Below are 19,743 nucleotides of genomic sequence, written 5' to 3' on the forward strand. Positions count from 1 at the left end.
CTGTGAAAATTTATGTTATCACCCTCAAAGAAAAAGTGGTGCGAGAAACAAACAAGCTAAAACAGAAATAACCTAAAAATCAGGCTACCTCTTTTGTTCAAGCCTCTGACTCACAGGTCCTCAAAAACATGCAATACTTCCTGTTTAGAAAATATCTGTCCTGCACACACAAGCAAAATACAAACCTGCCTTTACTTCAAATGGTAATTCCAGTTCCTTTAAGGCATCTTTTTTCAGTGGCAAGTTTTCCAATTCAACAGCACCTACACAAACAAAGCAGAAGAAAAATAAGTCTGCTAAACAAAACCATGTTAAAGAAAGCCAACTTGAACACTGTAAGCCTAAAACAACTGAAATTATTTAAAAAACACCAAAAAACCCTAAATGGGATTTAATGAGAAGAGCCAACCTACCACTTCAGGTTGTGTTACAATCACAATGGTTACTCAATACACTTGTTAATTTTCCAAAATTGAGTCATGTGCTCAAACTATTTCATGAGGTCATCCAGAAGCAATCTTCTCTGGGGTTTTAGATCTGAACTACCTTGCAGCCACAGACAAAACCTCTCCTTATTGTCTTTTCAAAAGAGACACTTATTTTCTTAGTATTGTGAAAAGCACACACAAATACATATTACAAAACATTCTCACCAGAAGCAGCGGGTAACAGCAGCCAGGGGTGAACAGAAAGCATTGATTTGAGGACTGTACAAAGTACAAAACTCGTGGATGCAGCATGACACAAACCAGATTACAGGGGTGTAACTATGGGCACTAAAAGGTAAGAGGCTGCAGGACACTTCCTGCCCTGGTCCCTCAAGAGGAAAGTCACTCAACAGTAACAAGAAAAAATGATATAAATTCAACATGCTGAGATAGCTAAGCATACGTTTGAAAACTTGATGCAAATTGGTTTAAGAGTGTTGATAAACAGCAACAAGATCATTTACTATTCATAGTAAAGTTCTAGCACCAAACTCTCTATTAAAAGGGTTTATATAGACATTAAACACAATATTAAGTGATTATTTCTATTCTACCTTCCAGTTATTACAAACAAATAACACCTTTCTGAATCACAATATGAAAACAGAACAGTAAATTCCACAAAGCCTCCCTCACCCTTTAGAAGTGCCACTGAAAGTTGGTCTGTGTTCAGGTTATTGACATATTTGCCCAAGTAGGTGTTGAGGACCCAGGCTACCAATCCTTCCAACATGACTGTCCTAGAAGAGGAAAATTAATGCTTTTCTGTCATTTTCTGGATTTCTCTTCCATAATTACTCTCAGTCTGAAAGAAAAAAACAAGAAAATTATTGTCTGAAATACACACGCTCAGCAGAGCTGACATTCCTGTCACTTTGATTCTTACTGTGATCTATCTAAAGAGAAGTAAAAGCACTGAGGTTGATTTCTGCATTAAAAAAGCTTTATCCTATGCCCTTTTAGTGTCAAATCAGCTTCATAGAGAGATCTGGTGATCACACACCACTCCCATTTGCACATAAAGTTCATCTTTCCACCCTTTTTCTAACCAAAACATTACATTTTGTTGCAATAATCAACAAGGTGAATTTACAACCCTCCTCCAGCAAAGGAAAGAACAAAATTCCATGTTGTACTGAAGCTGGCACTGGCCTCCTCGACCTCTGCTGCCAATATTTTCACCATGCTTGGTTTGGGAGCCTGGTCTGAAGCAACAGCCTGAAGCCTACTGTACTTTTGTAGAATTCTTACACGACATCTGTGAAGCAACTCGCCCTACTCAAACCCCTTTTTGGGAGAGCCTGTGTGTAGGAAGTAATAAGATACAACCCACAAAAATAGCTCATCAACAGTTACTGCAACAGGTTTTCAAAGTGGCAGCAGAGATTATTGCACTGAAGAGAGAAAAAGCTACATTAGAGAAGCACCACTGGTCACATTCCTGAACATTTCCTTTCACTCTTCTCCAGCCACTTCTATTTCAACATCTGTGGTAATCAGGGAATTAAAATCCCAAAGTCCCTGATCAACTTTTTAACCACTGAATTGCAAAACTACTCATAACTCCTGCAAGGGCGGGGTGAAGCTTGGCACAGTAAGGAAAGAAGCATGCAGGCCATTTCTCGTTGTTATAATGGAATAAATGCATCAATTTTGTGTTTAAAAAACTCTCCCAATCCCAGATACCTGCCTAAACCATTGAATTCTACAAAGCAGAAAAGTGAGATACATCATTTATTTACAGCTGACAACAGAAGGAAATGACAGCTTCAAGAGTCACATTTTAAATTTTACATCAAGGTTTAGTTTCTTCATTATGAGGTTTGCTTGATTTTAGGCAGCCCCATTTCAACTTTTGTTTTTCTTTCTAAAAAGACAGTGAAGATATTTAACTAATACTTAAATAAAATAATCAGAATTAAGCAAGCAATGAAAGGCTTTTTCTAAAGGCTGAGAGTGGAACTGTGCTGTCCTGAAGAATGAAACAGAAAGCAGAGGCAAGTTCAGTTCAAATCAGTCACATGACTTCACATAAAATGTGTTTTAACAGTTTTGCCTTGGTAAAATTTCTCAACAATTTTCAAAAACCATACTATTATTGCACATAATAAAGACTAAGCATTTGTGCTCTTGGGCCACCAGCTTATATTATAGGCTTTGTCACTTAATAAAAGTGACAAGAAACTCGAGATTAAACAAAAGCGTATACTGTCATCGTTTGTTACACTATCACTACAAAAAAAAGTTAATAAAAAAAGGAATCTACAGGTGTTTGGAACCAAAACAGAGACCTTGAAGAAACATTTAAGCAGAGCAGAGATCAGCATCCCAGTGACTGAAACCCTCTAGTGCATGAACCATGCCTGAAGCCACCCTAAGGACTGTAAAGTACATCACATCTTTAACCTAAACTCGTGGGACATAACTAACCATGCAGGAATCTTTCAAACGTTTTCAGGCTTTTATATTTTTAACTCTGTAGTGCACTGGCTGTGCCTTGGGAATAAAAACAAGGCGTTTATTTTCTAGGGCAGTGTTTTAATTTCCTTAACGCACGCAGTACAAGAAGAACTGTCAGGACGAGAACCGGAGCCCAAAGCAGGCCCTGGCTCCAAGCGAACAAGATGCAATTTTCCGCAGGGGGAGCAGGGCAGGCCCTGGAGCGGAGGGGGGCTCCTCCAGAGCCCCGTCACCGCAAACCGGGCGGGAAGGGGCCTTCAGCGCGGCGCCGGGGACACGGGGCACCGGCAGCACAGACCCGAGGGCTCGCACCGCGTGCCGGGGAGGAAGCGAAAGGTCACCTTGCCCGGCGGAGCGGCAGAGACCCCGCGGGAGCCCCGGGCAGCGTGAGGCGGAGAACGGCCCGCGCCGGGCGGGGAGGCCCGCAGGGACCCGCAGGGACCCCCAGGCCCCAGGGCCAGGCGGAGACCCCCGCGCCCGGCGCAGCGCCGCGCTGCCCGCCCCGCGGTGGGCGCAGGGACCGGGACGCACCGCGGCCGCTCCTCGCTCGCCCACCCACCCCGGGGCGGGGCGGGGCGCCGTGAGGGGCGTGCGGCAGGGAGGGGCCCCTCAGGCCGGACCCGCGGAGCGGGAGCGGCGGCTGACGCAGGAGGGAAAGGTAGCGGGGCCGGGGGCTTTCCCGAGTCTCCCCCGTGTCCCCCCGGGGCCACCTGGGGAGCCCCCCGGGACCCCCCGACTCACCTGCGCTGCGAGCGGGGAGCGGCGGGCGCGCGCCGGGCGGTCGCGGGGACGCGCCCGAGTGCGGGAGCGCCGAGTGATCGATGGGGCGGCGGCGCCGCCCCCTGTGGGCGGGGCCGGGTAACGCCCCTGGGGCGGGCCCAGAACCGCGGCCCCCGCGCCGCCCTCAGGGGAGCGGGCTCAGACCCGGCGGCTTTGGGGCCCTCACGGGAACGGGCGCCAACCGGGCGGGTTTGGGGCCGGAACGCGGCCGAGGATCCGCGAGGCCCTAACGGGAACGGGCGCCAACCGGGCGGGTTTGGGGCCGGAATGTGCTCGAAGCCCCCGCGGGGCCATCACGGGAACGGACTCAGTCGGGCCGTGTTTGGGGTCGTAACGCGGCTGATGCCCCTCGCCGCCCTCACGGGAACGGGCTCAAACCAGGCGGCTTTGGGGCCGGAACACACCCGAGGCCCCGCGGGCCGTCTGTGGGCCAGCCGGGCTGGAGAGGAGCAGCGGCAGAGCCCCCGCAGGCCGAGCCCCCGCAGGCCGAGCCCCGGGCAGGCCGAGCCCCCGCAGGCCGAGCCCCGGGCAGGCCGAGCCCCCGCAGGCCGAGCCCCCGCAGGCCGAGCCCCGGGCAGGCCGAGCCCCCGCAGGCCGAGCCCCGGGCAGGCCGAGCCCCCGCAGGCCGAGCCCCCGCAGGCCGAGCCCCGGGCAGGCCGAGCCCCCGCAGGCCGAGCCCCGCGGCTGAGGCAGCAGCGGCTCCTCGGAACAACCTCCCCGAGCGCTCTCGGCCAGCTGCGGTAGGTAAGCTGTGCGGGGGGAGAGCCGCACTGGAAACCCGAATTTTGTTTAATAAAGGGGTCAGGAAACTTGAGAATACATGTATTTATAAAAAGGTATGTTTGGTTTTTGGTGTTTTGTTTTTGTTTAATTTGGGGGGGGGGGGGGGGGGATGTTTGTTTTTTGGGTTTTTTTTCTACTTTTTATAAGCAAACACAAGCTCCTTTTTCCTACTTCAACATAAAACTTGGATTTTCCCCTCTGTGACAGCTCCTTAGTTTGAAAACTCAGTAAATTATCTACTGTAACTACTGGATCCTCCTTTTTAATGTTTTTTAAACTTCTTCCTTTGCTGCTTTGTATGGGCCCCAATAGTGGGAGCTGACGGAGGAAAAATTGGCTGGCAGAAATATTACAGTGCAAGAGGTTCAAAGGGCTGTGAAAAATCAGGTTCTTGGCTAAATCCTTCAGTTCTGTAGTAGTTGCAATGTGCCCATTTTCAAAGTCTTTCCTGAAAATTACCTTCAAGTGTAAGGTTAATACACATTTGCAAAAAGTTTCTTGATAGCAGATCTGTTTGTCACTTCTCAGTCCCAGAAATAAGAACAGCTTATATAATAGCATATATAACTTTGTGGAAGTTTACAATTTGCATTTTCTGAATCTGAATACTCTTTTGTGGCAATAGAATAAATGTTATTCCAAAAGATCCTTTTACATCTCAGGCCTCAGAAGTAACCACTGTGTCTATCTTGAGACAGATTAGGACAGTTCAGTACAGAGATCACATAGTCCAGCAGTGTTTTTGTGGTGTAAAACAAGGGTTGTATGTCACTGTATGACCTCACTGCCGTGGGATTCAGACTCTGGATTGCAGATTCTGGTTGAACACAGACACTTCAATTGACAGCTAAGTCACAGATGTAAAATATAATTATGGGAAGTGGGTTCCTAAATATTGGCTGTCAAACCATTTAATTCAAGAAGAACCTCCACCAATTTTCTGTAAGAGGTGGCTGGAGCTCCATCATCACCAGGCAGTGAAGTAGAACAGGATTTTCAGGTTCTGAGGTTTGGGCAAATTCCATTCATTACAGATGATGCTCTGCCACCTGAGGGCAGTGAGCTATCTGGCAAAGATGATCACAGGGATCTGCTCTAATAGTCACTGAACACAAGGAAAATATTCTGGATTTATGGTTTACCTCAAAAATGAGGTCAGGATCAACTGGGGAAACATGTTACCTCAGCCAGGACACAAAGGTGACAAACTCTAGGGTTGTCAACAAAAGGAACTTATTTCCTATTCCAAGTTAACAACAGTTCAATCTAAGTTTTCCCTTCTGAAACAAAATGAACTATGTACAGGCAATGAAATGCTGTTGTTTAGACATAAAATGCTAATTTTAGTTGTAAAAAAAAGCTTGTGTAAAAGATCTCATTTCCTGATATCCTATATGTACTTGAGAAATTTGGTCTGATAATGAGAAAAAACAAACTGTAATAATCAAAGAAATATCCAGGAGGGTGAGGGAAAATATGACAACTAAAATATGACAACTATTCCTATGGGATAGGAAACTGAATGCAATAGCTTTAAAATTCAAATCAAATGGATGATTCCTGAGCATTGAAAGAATGATAATTTAACTCCAGTCCCTTAGAAGTGCTGGTCACAGCCACGTTCTTGACACGTGGCAGACTTTGAATAAAAGTCATCATCACAAGAAGTCTCAGGAGAAAACAGCATGAAGTTTGAAAAACATTCATTTTCAAGTCCCATAAAGGTCTTTTTAGGGTATCACAGAAGAAAGGGAGGAGTTGTCCATTCAATTTTAAAAAGTTTGAATGTTTTTCTTTTAAAAGTTTTTCTTCTAAACTGCAAAGCAACAGAAGACGCTAAAAACCTCAAAAGCACCAGTGTCTATATTCCTCTGAAATTTCAAATCTCTGTAGGAGAGCTACATTTGCCATAATGTTTGTTTTATAAGACAAGAGGTTGTTCAATTAATTTTATCAGTCAATCAGCATATGATCTGTAATTTCCTTTAACTGGTTTTCATCCCAGCATCTTGAATAACCAGAGGAACCTTCTTGTCTTCTGGAAGTAAGTCTTGAAGTAAATTGTCCTCATTCTCCACTGCGATGTGAATTTCAGTTTCTCTTTTCAAGGCATTTTCTTCTCTTGAAAGGAGGGTTTCTTCCCCTGTTGGGGAATACGAGGGACTGTGTCCATGATCCCTGCTGGTTGAACTGGTCTGCTCGGGGCCCTGGGAGCTGCAGTCTGGGCTACAAAATTTAACAATGCACGTCACATTCACCTGTGTTCTTCCGTTACCAGAATGTTCTGTCAAATAAACACAAAACACAGAAGAATGAAACCAGAACGGGGCAGTTGGATTCTTTATCCAGCACTTTGACTTACAGTTAAAATAGACACCAAGTATCTTTTTGCTTCACTTAATTTAGTCAAGCTGGTTGAGTTGGTTCTGTTGCATTTTGGTGACATAAAAGTCACGCATCACCCCAGAAATAAAAAGGCTCCAAAAATTAATGCAGTGACCTGGATTGCAAACAATTCCTTACCCATCTGTTGTCATTTCAAATGCTTTTGACAATGTTCTTTTGTTACTTACTGCTCCCTTTGGCTTCTACTCCTACTCACAGGTAAGTGCCAACCACCTGACCCCTAAACACCTGTTTCTCCACTGAGAAAAGTCTGTACTGTCTCAGCATGGCAACTTAAAACAATCACTTTTTCTTTTCAAAAATCACTAAATTTTCTCTCTGCTGAACAGGACTCCGATGTTTTATCCTGCCATTCAAACTTCTGCTAAAAAGACTCATAATTGATTATCAAATTTCAAGAGGTTCTGGTTCATGCAGAATCATTACTACCTGAACTCACAGAGCTGTGTCTGTCTCCACTCTGGAATTTAGAACCTTCTGGAGGTGAATGTTGCTGCTGAAATCCTCCTGGGTTTTTCTTTTCATCATCCTTTTTACATATTACACTGATGCTTGCAGATCCAGTTGGATTATCCAGGATGCTACTGCTGGACCCAAAAGTTTCCAGGAGATGCTGTTGCTCCTGTTCAGAACAACTGGAGTTCTGCAATTCTGTATCTCTCACTTTTTTGTCACACTGTTTTCCTGGAGGGGGAAAAGGCTGAAACGTTTGCAGAGAAATGCAAAATGTTAATCTTTAAAAAAAAAAAAAAAACCAAAAAAACCAAAAACCAAACAAGCCCCTAGTAAAGAACTGGTTGGTATTTTGGCAGCTAAAGAAACCCCTGATGATTAGAACTAGAGGAGCTTTAAGGTCCCTTCCAACCCAAGCCATTCTATAATTATTTTCATTTTCATAGTGATGAGTGCAAGAAAAATTCATAACAGCTCATTAAGGGGTTCAACAAAATGAACCCATCCCCTGAAGGCACCCACAGCACTACTCTGATTACTTAGGGTCCAAAGGCTGTCACATGTGGTTTTCCAAAGCCCACCTGGGTTCTTCTGCTGTTTTCAGCCTCACACAGTGATGGTGGGACATTATGTGGGATATGTAAGATACATCTTAGACCCTGGCTTGGGGACAAAACCACCCCATTCTCACTCCAGTTTTCTTTCTGCTGTGCAGTTTTCTTCTACTTGTAATTAGGTGAGAGTTCATGATTTCTGTAGAACTTTTAAAGAAATAGAAGAGAGGGAAAGAGGACACTCACCAAATCTGCTGCTGCAGCTGGGGCAGAGCACACAAGGGCTGCCAGTGAGCAAAGACAGTTTATTAGCACCCAAACCTGTCCCATTTGCAACAGCTGCACCCTAAACTAGGCTGAGTGATCCCCTGCTCCTGGAATAAACTCCAAATGTGCATTTACTACACACAGTTTGAAACCATTGAAAGCTGTATTGTATTCATTTTGTGACTTAAATTTAGCCAGGAAGCAAAAAGAATCCTCTGCATTAATTTTTAACTTTTCTTGTATAGTGTCAGTGAGAAAAGGTATTGATGACAATAAACCACAGTCATGTCTGTTTAATTATAACACCTGAAATTGTCTAATATTTAAATGATGAAGTACTGAATATTTAACAAGCTTCAGCAGAAGCACAACTGTTGCACAGTTGTCCAACTCCAAGGCTGTTGTGTGTTTAGGCAATTACCTAAAATCTGAGGAACAAGACAAATTTGACGAAAGCTGGCATCTTCTAACACACTAATTTCAGTCAACGACCAGGCTCAGGTTAAAGGGAAATAAGGTGACACTTCCAGTTTTTACAGGTTTGCTTGTTTTCACTTCATGAATCTTACCTTTTTTTTTTGAGACTAAGCAATACCCCAGAATAGCAATTACCAGGATCAATAACAATGGCCCTGCTACTGCTCCTGAAAGTAAATAAAAAGGAAAAATTATTTAGCAGGTTGATCTAACAAAGGATCTAATTTAAAAATTATAAAAAGATAGTTCTGTAGTTTCTGACAGTGGCTACAGAAGCTACATTTAGAAGTATTGTATATGTCTGACATTCACATTTGATGCCTCAATTGTCAGAACACCAAGGTCTCATTTCAGTCACCACCACTTCATAAAATTGAATTCTCCTCTCCTGAGCAGTGAGGACAGACTTTTGGCCTTGGTCACAAAAGGTATTTCTCTGGGCAAGCAAGAGTTTGTCCCATACAAGGCCAAGTGGCTCAAAATGCTCCTGAACATCTCTGCCTTCTGGATGGGCTGTGAACAGGAGAGAACACATCCACCCACACCTGGGAATGCTGTCAGCACCTTCTGTCTCAGGAAAGGCTGAGAAGACTCCAAAGACCTCTCACCAGGTCAGGTCTGCCTCAGTCCAGAATCTAAGATATGAACTTTTCTACCAGCTATAGCAGCAATTCTCAGAAAATGCCTTGTATAATCTAATTTGGAGGGTTTTTAGAAATATTTCCATATTTACAAGGGCCATAGAAGGCACTCAGGTAGTGCAGATGCACAGATAAAAATGCAGCTTACTACAAGCAGTGACACATTGAATTAACTGAGCTCCTCTGAGGTTCTGTTTGGGTACAGGTGACTGAGAACTAAATATCAACTTGGTTCCTGGGCAGACAAAAGTCACTTTAAATGAGTTAAAGCTCACCGGTGATGTGGGACAGGTCAGGTGCAGAGTTTAATGTGACAGGTCGAGTTATTATTTCAGGTTTGTGGGAAGCTGAGCTTTGGGTCAGAAGTAGGTTCAAAATGGTGTGAGGCAGAACTGTGGCTGTTCCTGAGTCACTGCAGACAGTGTCATTTCTGCTGTTGCCAGGAACAGCCACTGATTTACAACTGCAAGAGACAAAAAGAGAAGTTAGGAAAGACAGAAAGCCCTGCACAGTTAAGGCTGCTGTTGGAACACTGGCTCACATGGTATGGGGTGTACAGGTGGTGTTGTAGGATTCCTCAGGGGAAAACGTGCCGGGAGGACAAGGTTTACATTCTGTGTCTGTGCTGTCTGTCCCTGTAAACAAAGAGGAAAACTCCAGTTACTTACCTGGTGAAAAACAAGAATGAATAATCAGGGTCTGCAAGAGATCCTGGCAGTGATACAGAAACAGTGCAAAAATACAACCTATAACTGTCACAGAAGACATTCATGTGAAGCATCCAAGCCAAAGAGAAGATTAACCAGCTGTAAGCTTGGTGCTATTAAAGGTTCAGGTGTGGTGCTGCAGGCAAAGCTGAGCTTTTCACCTGACTGACTACCATAACTGTTGAGTTCTGCATCTTCTCAAATGACTCCTAATTTTTTTTAAAATGTTCAGTGTTTCAAATATTTGAAAATTATTTATCATTTTGAGACAGATGTATTATCAGGGTGGTGGATTCCATCAACTAATAAAACCAGATCAATTCTGCAGGACAGCATAGAGTCATCATTATTTACTTTACCCAAAATTCCACCTGAAGCCCTGTTCTAAGGATTTAAGGGGTGATTAAGTGGTCTTGGATCTCAGTACAGAATAAATCACACAGTAGAGCGAAGCAAAGATTAAGTTGGGTTGGGAACTTTATAATATATGACAGTAAGAAATTGCAACATGTTATCCCTTTGGATAAACCTCTGGAGAATAATACTGTTACTCTGGTTAATGCCTAGTTACTAAGAATATAAAAATAAACTCTAAAAAAATGCATAACTGTAGGGAATTAGGCCAGAGTAAGTGTTCAGTAAGCAGAGTGTTTAAAATCAAATTACCTCTTCTGGAAACCCGGTAGCCTTTGCCACATTTCTTATGTGCTCTACACACTTCGCAGTACTCATCTAGCTTGGAAACACAGTACTTGTGGGGTGGGCAGCTACAGATCCTGTCCTGGGACCTAGTGCAGGTTTGATTCTGTACAAGCCCTGGTTTTAAACAAGAATAAAGCACAATGTCATTTGCAACATTTAAAATCACATAGCCTGCAATGATTTGAGTGAACATGAGGTGATATTCACATACAATTTTTAGGCTTGTATAGCACCACAAACCAAAAATGTGTTATATGCCCCAATGTCTACATTTTCAGAAGAGTTTTCTCTCTCTAGGCAAAGAGAAATTTGCACCTGTAGAGTGCACTGTTAAAACTCTGTACCTGCAGTTGTATTATATTTTGTCACAACCCCAAACGTGGCCATTTGTGTTCATCACTGCTGTACCTGGGGGCAACATTGAGATTTTCAGTCTGTGCAGGTCATGTCAATGTATTTGAAGTTTTTGGAGATTTTACTACAGACATTTTCATATTGTAATTATCCAGCTTTGTAAGATTATCTACTGAAATGAGACCAAAGGTCCTTGCAACTTAGACTGTATCTTTAAAACTTAGTTCTCAGTGTATCAAGTACATAATGTTCTACACCAATTTCCATTAGAAATGATGGAGAACAGCATGACCGAGTTCATTGATGCAGGTGATCCATTAGCCCAAAGTACAGGTGTTGGTACAATGTTCTACCTTATGTACTGCTAAGCTACTTCAGTGAACAGAACCAGTGTGCTCTAACTGACTGCTGCTTTGCAAAATAAATAAAATTAAGAGAGGAATATCACGATCCACGTTTGCTGTTGTCGCTTGAGCAAACAAAATAAGAAATGACAGGATGCTGGAAATGTAATTATCCATTTACCATATCCAAGTCAGGTCTTAAGGTGCCTTAATGGGATGTTATAAGCAGGAATTTATTCCACTGATGACATTTGGAATATTTTAGTGATCCAGTGCCTTGGCTTTTAATAATATAAGATTGCTGTCTCATTTTTAGGACTTAAAAAGGGCCAGGGCTCCCTGCAAGACTTTTCCTTGATTCTTATCCCTAAATCTTGCGCATTCCAAAAGCACGAGGACTAGACAAGTGATTGACAAAATCTCCTGGTTTTCTTAGGAGAAAAGATAAGGTTAAACCAAGCCCAGTCTTTGAGCAAGCCTCTTTACTAACCCAAGCCTACCTTTCCTGCAGGGTGGTGAGCAGGCAAAGCACTGTGGAGAATGATTCCAGATCGCTGTGTATGTTTTAGGTCTGCAGGGGCTGCACTTGGTGTCCACGGTGTGACTGCAGCTCCCTGTCCTATATTGACCTATTAAAAGAAAAATAACCCAAACCAAAACAGAGAAAGCATCTCACTGGAAAAGATCACTAGGAATTAAGTTTCATTCTGAGCTGTAGAACCCCTTCCCTTCACTGACATTATCAGATTGGTACCATACACCAAGCAAGTGTTGATGTAGAGGACTGCGTGTCTCTACAAGGAAATTCTGATTTATGTTCACCCATGTTTGACTCCTTTTGCTACATTCAGTCAGTTCAGTGAATTCCAGCCACATTCAAAACAGGGCAGCCTCAATCCTGAGCCTCTTTTGGCTCAAACCAAATATTTTACCTTCATGGAAGCTGTTTTGTGGTGAACACATGGAGGTGCTTGACACCCAAAGCCAAGCCACGATGTGCCTGGGTGAGACCTTTACTGCTGTTACAGGCAGGGAGTGGAGAGGGCAAGATCAAGTCACATCACAAACAGGCCTGAATTAGAACTTCACCACTTGTCACTAGGAAAGGGACACTAGCCCACTCTTTCTCCCTCACCTCTCCAGCCAGCCCTAACAGGGCCAAGCAGGGAGTTTCTGAAACCACTGGCGTTCCAAAGTCAAAAGCTGTCAAAGGTAGTTTCTCCAAAGCTTCTCACCACCAACAGAGTTTAGTACAGTGGTAGGAAACATGTGAATATGAATTCAAACATATTCATTTTGAAGAAAGGAAAACACCTCAGTTGCCATTTCCCTTTCATGTGAAAGGAGAAAGAAGATAAAAGTCAATGTCTCATATATATTACAAAAATATCCTGGAAAACATACTCAGAAAGCAAGAATAACACTGAAAAATTTTTAGAGCTGTTTGGAGAATCTGTTTTTCAAAAGAAGAGGCCCTGGAGATGAGCCAAATGAATTCTTTCCAGACTTTGTTTTTCCCTGTACTTAATTGAAGCCTTACATTCTGCATCCTACATCCAGATAATGATTTAGGCTGATTTAGTACTGAACTCCACATAACACAACAGAAAAGTTTTACCTATGAATTATCTTTCATCCGTCCTGAACAAAGAAAGTTGACAGATCTGTCTAATTTCAGTTAATTCAAGAAACTGCAGCTGTTTCAGTAAATACTGATTTCCTGTTTAAACTTCCGGATCTGACAGACACAGCATTTATGGAGACAAATTTTCTTTGCTCAGCATGTAATGAGAAAAAAAAAGGCAAGTTGGTTTTTGGGGTTTTTTTTTCTGTGTCTAATATAATAATATAGTTGCAACTTGTTGCAAAAACTCTACTACCAAAATCTCCAAAGAACACTATTATCCCCCCAAAAACCAATCCCCAAACCCACAGACAATGACTTTGGCTAACTACAGGTAACTTGTAATCATCCCTGGAGTGTAAGACATGTCAGCTCAGAGCAGACAGTGTCTGCAGTCCTGTCCCCAGTCTGACAGTGCTCTGCAGGGTCTGATGTACAGTAAAAGATAACAAAACTCCCTTAATGAGCAATGATAGATTGACCTGTCTAGTGGAAAGCCCCTTAGATAAGTGATAGTATCATAGTACAGAAACTAAGCTTTACTTCATGCCCTGTTTTACAATATATATTTTTATTAGTGGGCTTGGGTCTGTGTTGCCTAATTTTTGTAATTCCCTTAGTGAGCTGTTGTTTCCCCTCCAATGTTGACTAAAATTACTTTAATTACTTTAATGAAAACCTCATGCAGAGCTGTGCTTACACAAGCTCAGAACCTAACACCTGGTAAGCCCCAGCCAGATTAACCTCATAGGAGAATTCCATTTCTGATGGACAGTGTGTCTCTTTTGCAGGTGTTTTGCAGTCACAGTGTTTTGTTGTCTTTGAGGAAGAATGCATTACAACAATAAAAATCTGATGCACTTTAGATGTATAAGTAATCAAAATTATTACTATGATCATCTGAAAATTGAGTGAATTTGGCTATGTAAAGTAATAGTTTGAATTATAACCTACCTGGAGGGCACTGGCTGCAGCATTTATTAAGTTCTTCATCATAGTATTCAGTGCTGGGATCGTTGCATTGTGCAAACTGTGGCGTGTAAGGTACTGAATATTCCTAGGAGAAATCAAGGGGAAGTCGTGAGTCACAAGTCCATTCCGATCCTGAAGAGACTCAAAAGAGACAAATACCTAAAGACCTAAAGTGCAATCACAAGCCCCTTCCTTTCCAAGGCACCGATGTAACCCAGTGAAACAGAACACAGCAGATGCCAAGAGGCTGTAGGGCAAAGAACAGCTAATCAGCTGCATGTGACTGTTTCGGAGTTCCTTTGTTTTCCAGAGATCCACCGCCACAAACAAAATGATTTCTCCAGGTTTTAGGTTCAGAAGAGTGCAGTGGAACTATGGGATTACCATCACACCTGGTCACTACTGCATCCCCCAAACCAAAGGGCCGAGTGCCTTATCCTCAACTGCCATGGCCCAAACAACATCTGAGAAAACACCAGAGAACCCTAAATTCCTACCTCTGGGTTTGTGGGAGAAACATTTACTGCAAAGTGGCTCAAAAGCTTCAGTCAATCTTTCCAAAGAAAAGGAAAAAAGGCTTTTATCTTTCCAGATACTCTGTGATTCCTTCCTGAGCAAGAAAGGCCTTGATGTTTTGAAAATGATGTCTCCAAAAATTGCGCTGCTGCTTCTGAGAAGCAGCACCTTTGCAGAAGGTGCAGACAAATATGCAGGTTAAATGGATTTGGGACAATCATGAACTACAGGGTGCCTAATTTCAGCTCACACTGATCAGCACAGCTCAATGACTTCAATGAACAAGTGTCAAATTACCTGATGACTTACTGACTGTTTTCAAAGGGGAAAATACACTCAAAGAAGGCTCCTGTTAGGTAGGACAGGCGTAGGAGTTTCCCGATAGACCAAAAAGGCACTGTTTAAAAAGGATGTGACACTGCTCAGCTTTTTGCAGTTTGAAGAGATTGCTCTATTCAAAATCTACACACATTTAGAGGAATCATTACTAAAACAAATCAAAACAGGAGCAAGCTCTTGGGAGACCGGTAATGAAAATATCCTTCCGCCTTCCTGAAAAACATGTTGAATATCTATTGTGTCTTCACGTTAGACAAAGGAGATTAATGTTCCCCACCCTTAGCAACTGTTTAAAGGGAATTCAGCATTTTCTTATGCAGCTCATTGAAGTACTCTACCTCTTATCTAGCTGTGATCAGAAGCAGGATTTTGCCAATCTACTCAATGGTCAGTGACAAAAAAACCCTTTTCTGAGAATGTGAAGGCAGAGAAAAGTCTTGAGTTTAGATATCATAGGATGGACAATGATAAATCATCCTGTTTGCAAACTTGAGCTGTCACTAAAATTTGATGAAGGAAAAAAGGGCTCTGCTCTCATCAGAAGTATTTTTCATTTAAGTTACTTTTTTATTAAAAGAGGAAAGATCAAGTGTCGTCATCCTGTTTTTGTAGTCAGTATGATCAACTTCATTAAAACAAGCAGTTGAGAGCCTTTTCCAACCATAAAACTTCACTGCGAGAGCAGACACGGGGGAAGAAAAGGGGAAATACAATAAACCACATCACAAATTACCCTGTTGGTGAGGCTTCCTGGCAAAAAAAAAAAAAAACAACGTTCTTACCTCAAGCTCTTCCCTGTCTGTTGTGAATCCTGCCCTGTGAGCTACAGACACAGGAAAACCTGTCAGTTGCTGGGTTCACACCTGTTTCTCTGAAGCTGTGCGTGGAAGGATCTCTCTACTGTCTGATACAATCTCCCTGAAATTTTATCTGATGAGCTGTGGCTCTCAGTGACTTAAAATTGACAATTTCTTCCTAAATGTCCTCAAAGAACCTTATGTGAAACTAAAGGGAGTTGTGACTGGCTTAGCTACAATTTACACACACACAGCCACACACGTGCTCAGCTTGGTTTGCTCTGGAAGGATTCAATTCATTTAGTAGCTACTCTCAACATAAACTAGTTTCATCAAAGCTGTCAAATCTGTCAGAGGAAGTGTAGGCCTTTTACTATAGAGGATTTCTGTCTGGTATACAGATCCATTGGCTACTTTGGGCTGAAAGACTGATGAGTAGAGGCCAGATTCTATTTCACAGTCTTTGCATTTTGCTAGTGTTTGTATCTCTCACAAAAGTCCTTAGTTTACTCTGTTTTTACTGTGATTCAGTCTTCTGCAAGCAGGCTGTGTGAAGGGAAACTAACTTGATGCTGCACATTCTGCATTACAGTCTTAGAACTTCTCAGTTTAGGTAGCAGTGTCTAAGGAGAGCTGATTTAAAATAAATTTATATGGACAAAATTAAGACTTTGGAAGACTTAATTTAATTTGACAGGTACAAGAAGAAATAAAAGGCCTCATCTGTCTATAAGTAGAGGCACGAACATTCTTAAACATGAAATTTAGTCTGGCATAGTGCATAGTCTAGCTCTATGCACATCAAATTAAGCTATACATTTTGGCATAGAAATGGGTAAACTGCTTGCCTTTGACGTCATAACTCACTGGGGAGATTTTTGCAATGCTTCTGCATTAAGCAATAACTAAGAAGTTGCATACATGAAGTCAGTGACTCGAGACTCTCTGGAGTTCCTGCACTGTTTGAATCATTTTCCTGTTTGCACTACAAAGATCACTGTGCAGGTGACCTAATTTGTCCCTGGAGAGGAGTGGGCTAACAGCAATCTCCACACCAAGTAAAAGGACGTTATGTGTAATTAAATTTAAGTATGTTAAATAATAAAAATAAAACATGTTAATATAATGGATTAATCTATATAAATCCATTCATATAATATTAATTTTCACTCAAGGCCATTTAAACAAAGATATTTAAGCATATATTTTAATCCTTACTCACACGTCTACATTTCTATTGATCTTCTTTTCATGTATTTGCCCTCAAACCTAAGCTGTCAATCAGAGGAATCTGAAGAGGAGCTGTCACAGCTACATCTGGTCTGAAGCTGTACAGATAAATTTGGCCATAACAAGAAACCCAATTGGCTAGCCTTAGTTACAGACCAGAAATAAACAAGTCCCCGGGTGAGCAATGATAGGTTGGATTCGAACTCAAACAGGGACCCCAGCCAATCCCATTGAGTCCTGAGTGCAGACGTGTCATTGGCCGGAGAGCTGGGCGGTGCTAAGGCCCCAACCAATCATGTGTGTAAGCACAGGAAATTTGAAGCCCCTGTAAAAGGGGGACCCAAAAATGAACTTTGCATGCTGTCATATGACCTTCGGTGTGTTCAGTCCTGTTCAGTCTCCAAACTGCGACCCCAACGCAATGAGGAACTACGTCTGTGTACCATGTTCTTCACGCATGGGAAACCACAATGAAGTCACTGAGGTCTCTGATGTAGAATCGGTTTCTATGGAAAGGATTTGACATACAGAGACAAGATTTGCTGAGCTACCAGATCTACTGCAGGCAGGAAAAAACAGAATTCTGTCTAAAATATTTTAACTTCTCATTTAAAAAAAAAAATTCTAGTGAAGTTTAGTTATCAGATAACAACTGCCAAATCAGCTAGAGTTGTATCAGGCTGTACCAACTTTACTCAAACTATAAAATTTCTTCCAAAGCTGCTGTGCTGCACATCTCCCTCAAAGATTATGGTCCATTATGCGAAATATTCTCCCATTCTATATTGCACTTTACTTTTGTAAAGCAGGAGTTCTTGCACAGCCTCACACCAAGATTTACAGTTCAACATCCCCCCTCCCTGAGAACAGTGTCTCTTTGCTTACTGCCAGGAATTCTACTTCATTGCCACTCACCACCAGAATATGAAAACATCTTCCCAGAATGAGAAATCAGGGGGATGCACAGAATATAGAAGCTGTTCACAACATGCAAAAGTTATAGAAGTCCAAGTTTGTAGGAAGACAAGGTATATTTTATTATATATGTATTTGGAAAAACATACACATTTCAGTGGCTCTTCTCTTTGAAAACTTCAGGCTATTTCTGATAACCCTGGTGACTCAGTTGTTCAAAATGGCAAAAATAATGTTCAGTTCCTGTGTCTAACACTGAGACTGGAAACTGAGACTTTCAGAAACTTCCAGATGAATGAGAAGAAACCCAAGAAGGAGTGTCACTCAAGAACTATTGCTTTGCCAGTTTGTCTCCCTCAAAAATAAAGTAAATTTTCTTTAACAAATCGCTGTTAAAAATTGATATAACAGGCATGGTTTTTTCCAGCTCTGTGGCAGATGTGGTATATCTGAAACTACTGTATTTGTTTTTCTAACTTTACATACAGGCTTTTTCTTATTTTGTCACAGTGCAAAAAGTGATGCTGAAAGTTTCTGTCATTATTTCCATCATTATGTTTCAATCATATTTGGAGTGAGAGGAGAGCTAATTCCTTTTGAACCAAAGCCCCTTGTTCAGCACAAAGCATGACAAACTTAAATTGTGGTGATAAATTCTGAGACTCTCCCTTCTCCATCTGCTTTATCCTATCCACTGCAAGGTGCCCAGTAAGTCAGGTTCAAAATACTCTCACCTTAAAATCAGAACTGAATTAATAATTAGTGAGAAACAGTTAAAATAATTATTTTAATATATTATCAGGTCACTATAGCACCCAGTACTCCTTAAAAGACCATGGTGTAATTCCAGGTTCAATACACATTCTGACATCCTCACCTGATTTCACTGAACCATCGTCTTATCCAGCCTAAATTCCTATGATCAAATAAACATGTAAATAACATAAATATCTCACGGGAACACAGTGATCTGGAGATCTCAGCAACATTTCCATGTTTATCTTCACAATCCTGGACATTTTAAAATCAGACAGAAAAGTGCTATCAGTACACCAGTGCAGAAAACACTGAGTCGAAGGCAAACAGATCCCATTGAGCTCTTTGGCTGACACAGTTACAAACCCTCATTGCCAAAGAGTGCTACAGCTGGATATGGAATAGGACAGTGACAGCTGCAGCACATCAGATCTTCACTCTAAATTAAAAGGCTTTTCTATTTAAATAAAGAAGAGTTCTAGGGAACCAACGGAGCACAGCAAGCTCTTCCTGTGTAAACAATGCAATATAGATATGGGATATATAGAGATAGATTTACACGCTGCACTTGCCAGGACGCTCACCACGGTTTTTACAAACATTCAAATAAACCTGCAAAATCAACCCATTTCCGATGAAAATCCAGGAAAAACGATTAGTCATTCCTTTGGGAAGCCAAGAAGTAACAACAATATAGACACAGGCTGAGCTTTGAAGTTTTAAGAGAGAGACTTGAGGTTGCTGTAGAGATCACGGTGAATCCAGCGCAAACCCGTGGGCACAGAGGTGACAAGGGACGGACAGGTGACAAAGGGCAGGAGACAAGGGACAGACGACAAGGGGCGGACAGGCGACAAGCGTTCGGCGCACACTGCAGTGAGACGCTGCCCGCTCCCCGCGCACCTCCGGAGCGGCATCACCAGGCGATGCCCGCCCGCCTTCGCCCCGCTGCGCTCCCGCTTTGCAGCGCTCCCAGCGCCCCGGAGCAGCGCCCGCGTCCCCGCCCGGCCCCGCTCACCCGCCCGGCCGTGGCGCCGGTCAGCGCCGAGATCAGCACCGGGATCAGCGCCGGGAGCAGCGCCGGGATCGGCGCCGGGATCGGCACCGGGAGCAGCGCCGGGATCGGCACCGGGAGCAGCGCCGGGAGCAGCGCCCAGCGCGGCCCCATCTCCGCCGAG

At 42.8% G+C, this 19,743-nt stretch overlaps 2 protein-coding genes across 4 annotated transcripts in view; both read right to left on the reverse strand.

The window, feature by feature from the left end:
* Positions 1-3,782, reverse strand: part of VPS13D (vacuolar protein sorting 13 homolog D) — a 94,357-nt gene extending 90,575 nt beyond the window's left edge. For all 3 annotated transcript variants that reach the window (XM_066202770.1, XM_066202769.1, XM_066202768.1), the window contains exons 1-3: positions 3,690-3,782; positions 1,125-1,293; positions 186-263 (exon numbers count right to left, since the gene is read on the reverse strand). In XM_066202770.1, the coding sequence (XP_066058867.1) occupies positions 186-263; positions 1,125-1,221 (175 nt within the window). In that variant the 5' untranslated portion in view covers positions 1,222-1,293; positions 3,690-3,782. The remainder of the gene's footprint in view (positions 1-185; positions 264-1,124; positions 1,294-3,689) is intronic.
* Positions 3,783-5,932: 2,150 nt separating this feature from the next.
* TNFRSF1B (TNF receptor superfamily member 1B) lies at positions 5,933-19,733 on the reverse strand. Its single transcript, XM_066202771.1, has 10 exons — positions 19,584-19,733; positions 13,995-14,097; positions 11,917-12,045; positions 10,683-10,832; positions 9,851-9,944; positions 9,585-9,772; positions 8,761-8,835; positions 8,171-8,208; positions 7,347-7,617; positions 5,933-6,795 (listed from the first exon to the last, which is right to left on the reverse strand). The coding sequence occupies exons 1-10, from the start codon at positions 19,731-19,733 to the stop codon at positions 6,497-6,499; spliced, it is 1,497 nt and encodes a 498-aa protein (XP_066058868.1). The 3' UTR covers positions 5,933-6,496.
* Between the last annotated feature and the right edge of the window lie 10 nt (positions 19,734-19,743).

Source organism: Chamaea fasciata, unplaced genomic scaffold, assembly GCF_029207755.1.
Source record: "Chamaea fasciata isolate MVZ Bird 193981 ecotype frontalis unplaced genomic scaffold, bChaFas1.0.hap1 SCAF_23, whole genome shotgun sequence".
Classification (NCBI taxonomy): Eukaryota; Metazoa; Chordata; class Aves; order Passeriformes; family Sylviidae; genus Chamaea; species Chamaea fasciata.

What these genes read in the sequence shown, in the direction of transcription:
- TNFRSF1B (XM_066202771.1), bottom strand. Translation starts at nt 19,733, where the DNA reads ATGGGGCCGCGCTGGGCGCTGCTCCCGGCGCTGCTCCCGGTGCCGATC. An exon ending in CCGGCGCCACGGCCGGGCGG is followed by an intron (nt 14,098 to 19,583) that starts GTGAGCGGGGCC and finishes GATTTCTCCTAG; the next exon opens with GAATATTCAGTACCTTACAC. An exon ending in CTGCAGCCAGTGCCCTCCAG is followed by an intron (nt 12,046 to 13,994) that starts GTAGGTTATAAT and finishes TTCTTTTAATAG; the next exon opens with GTCAATATAGGACAGGGAGC.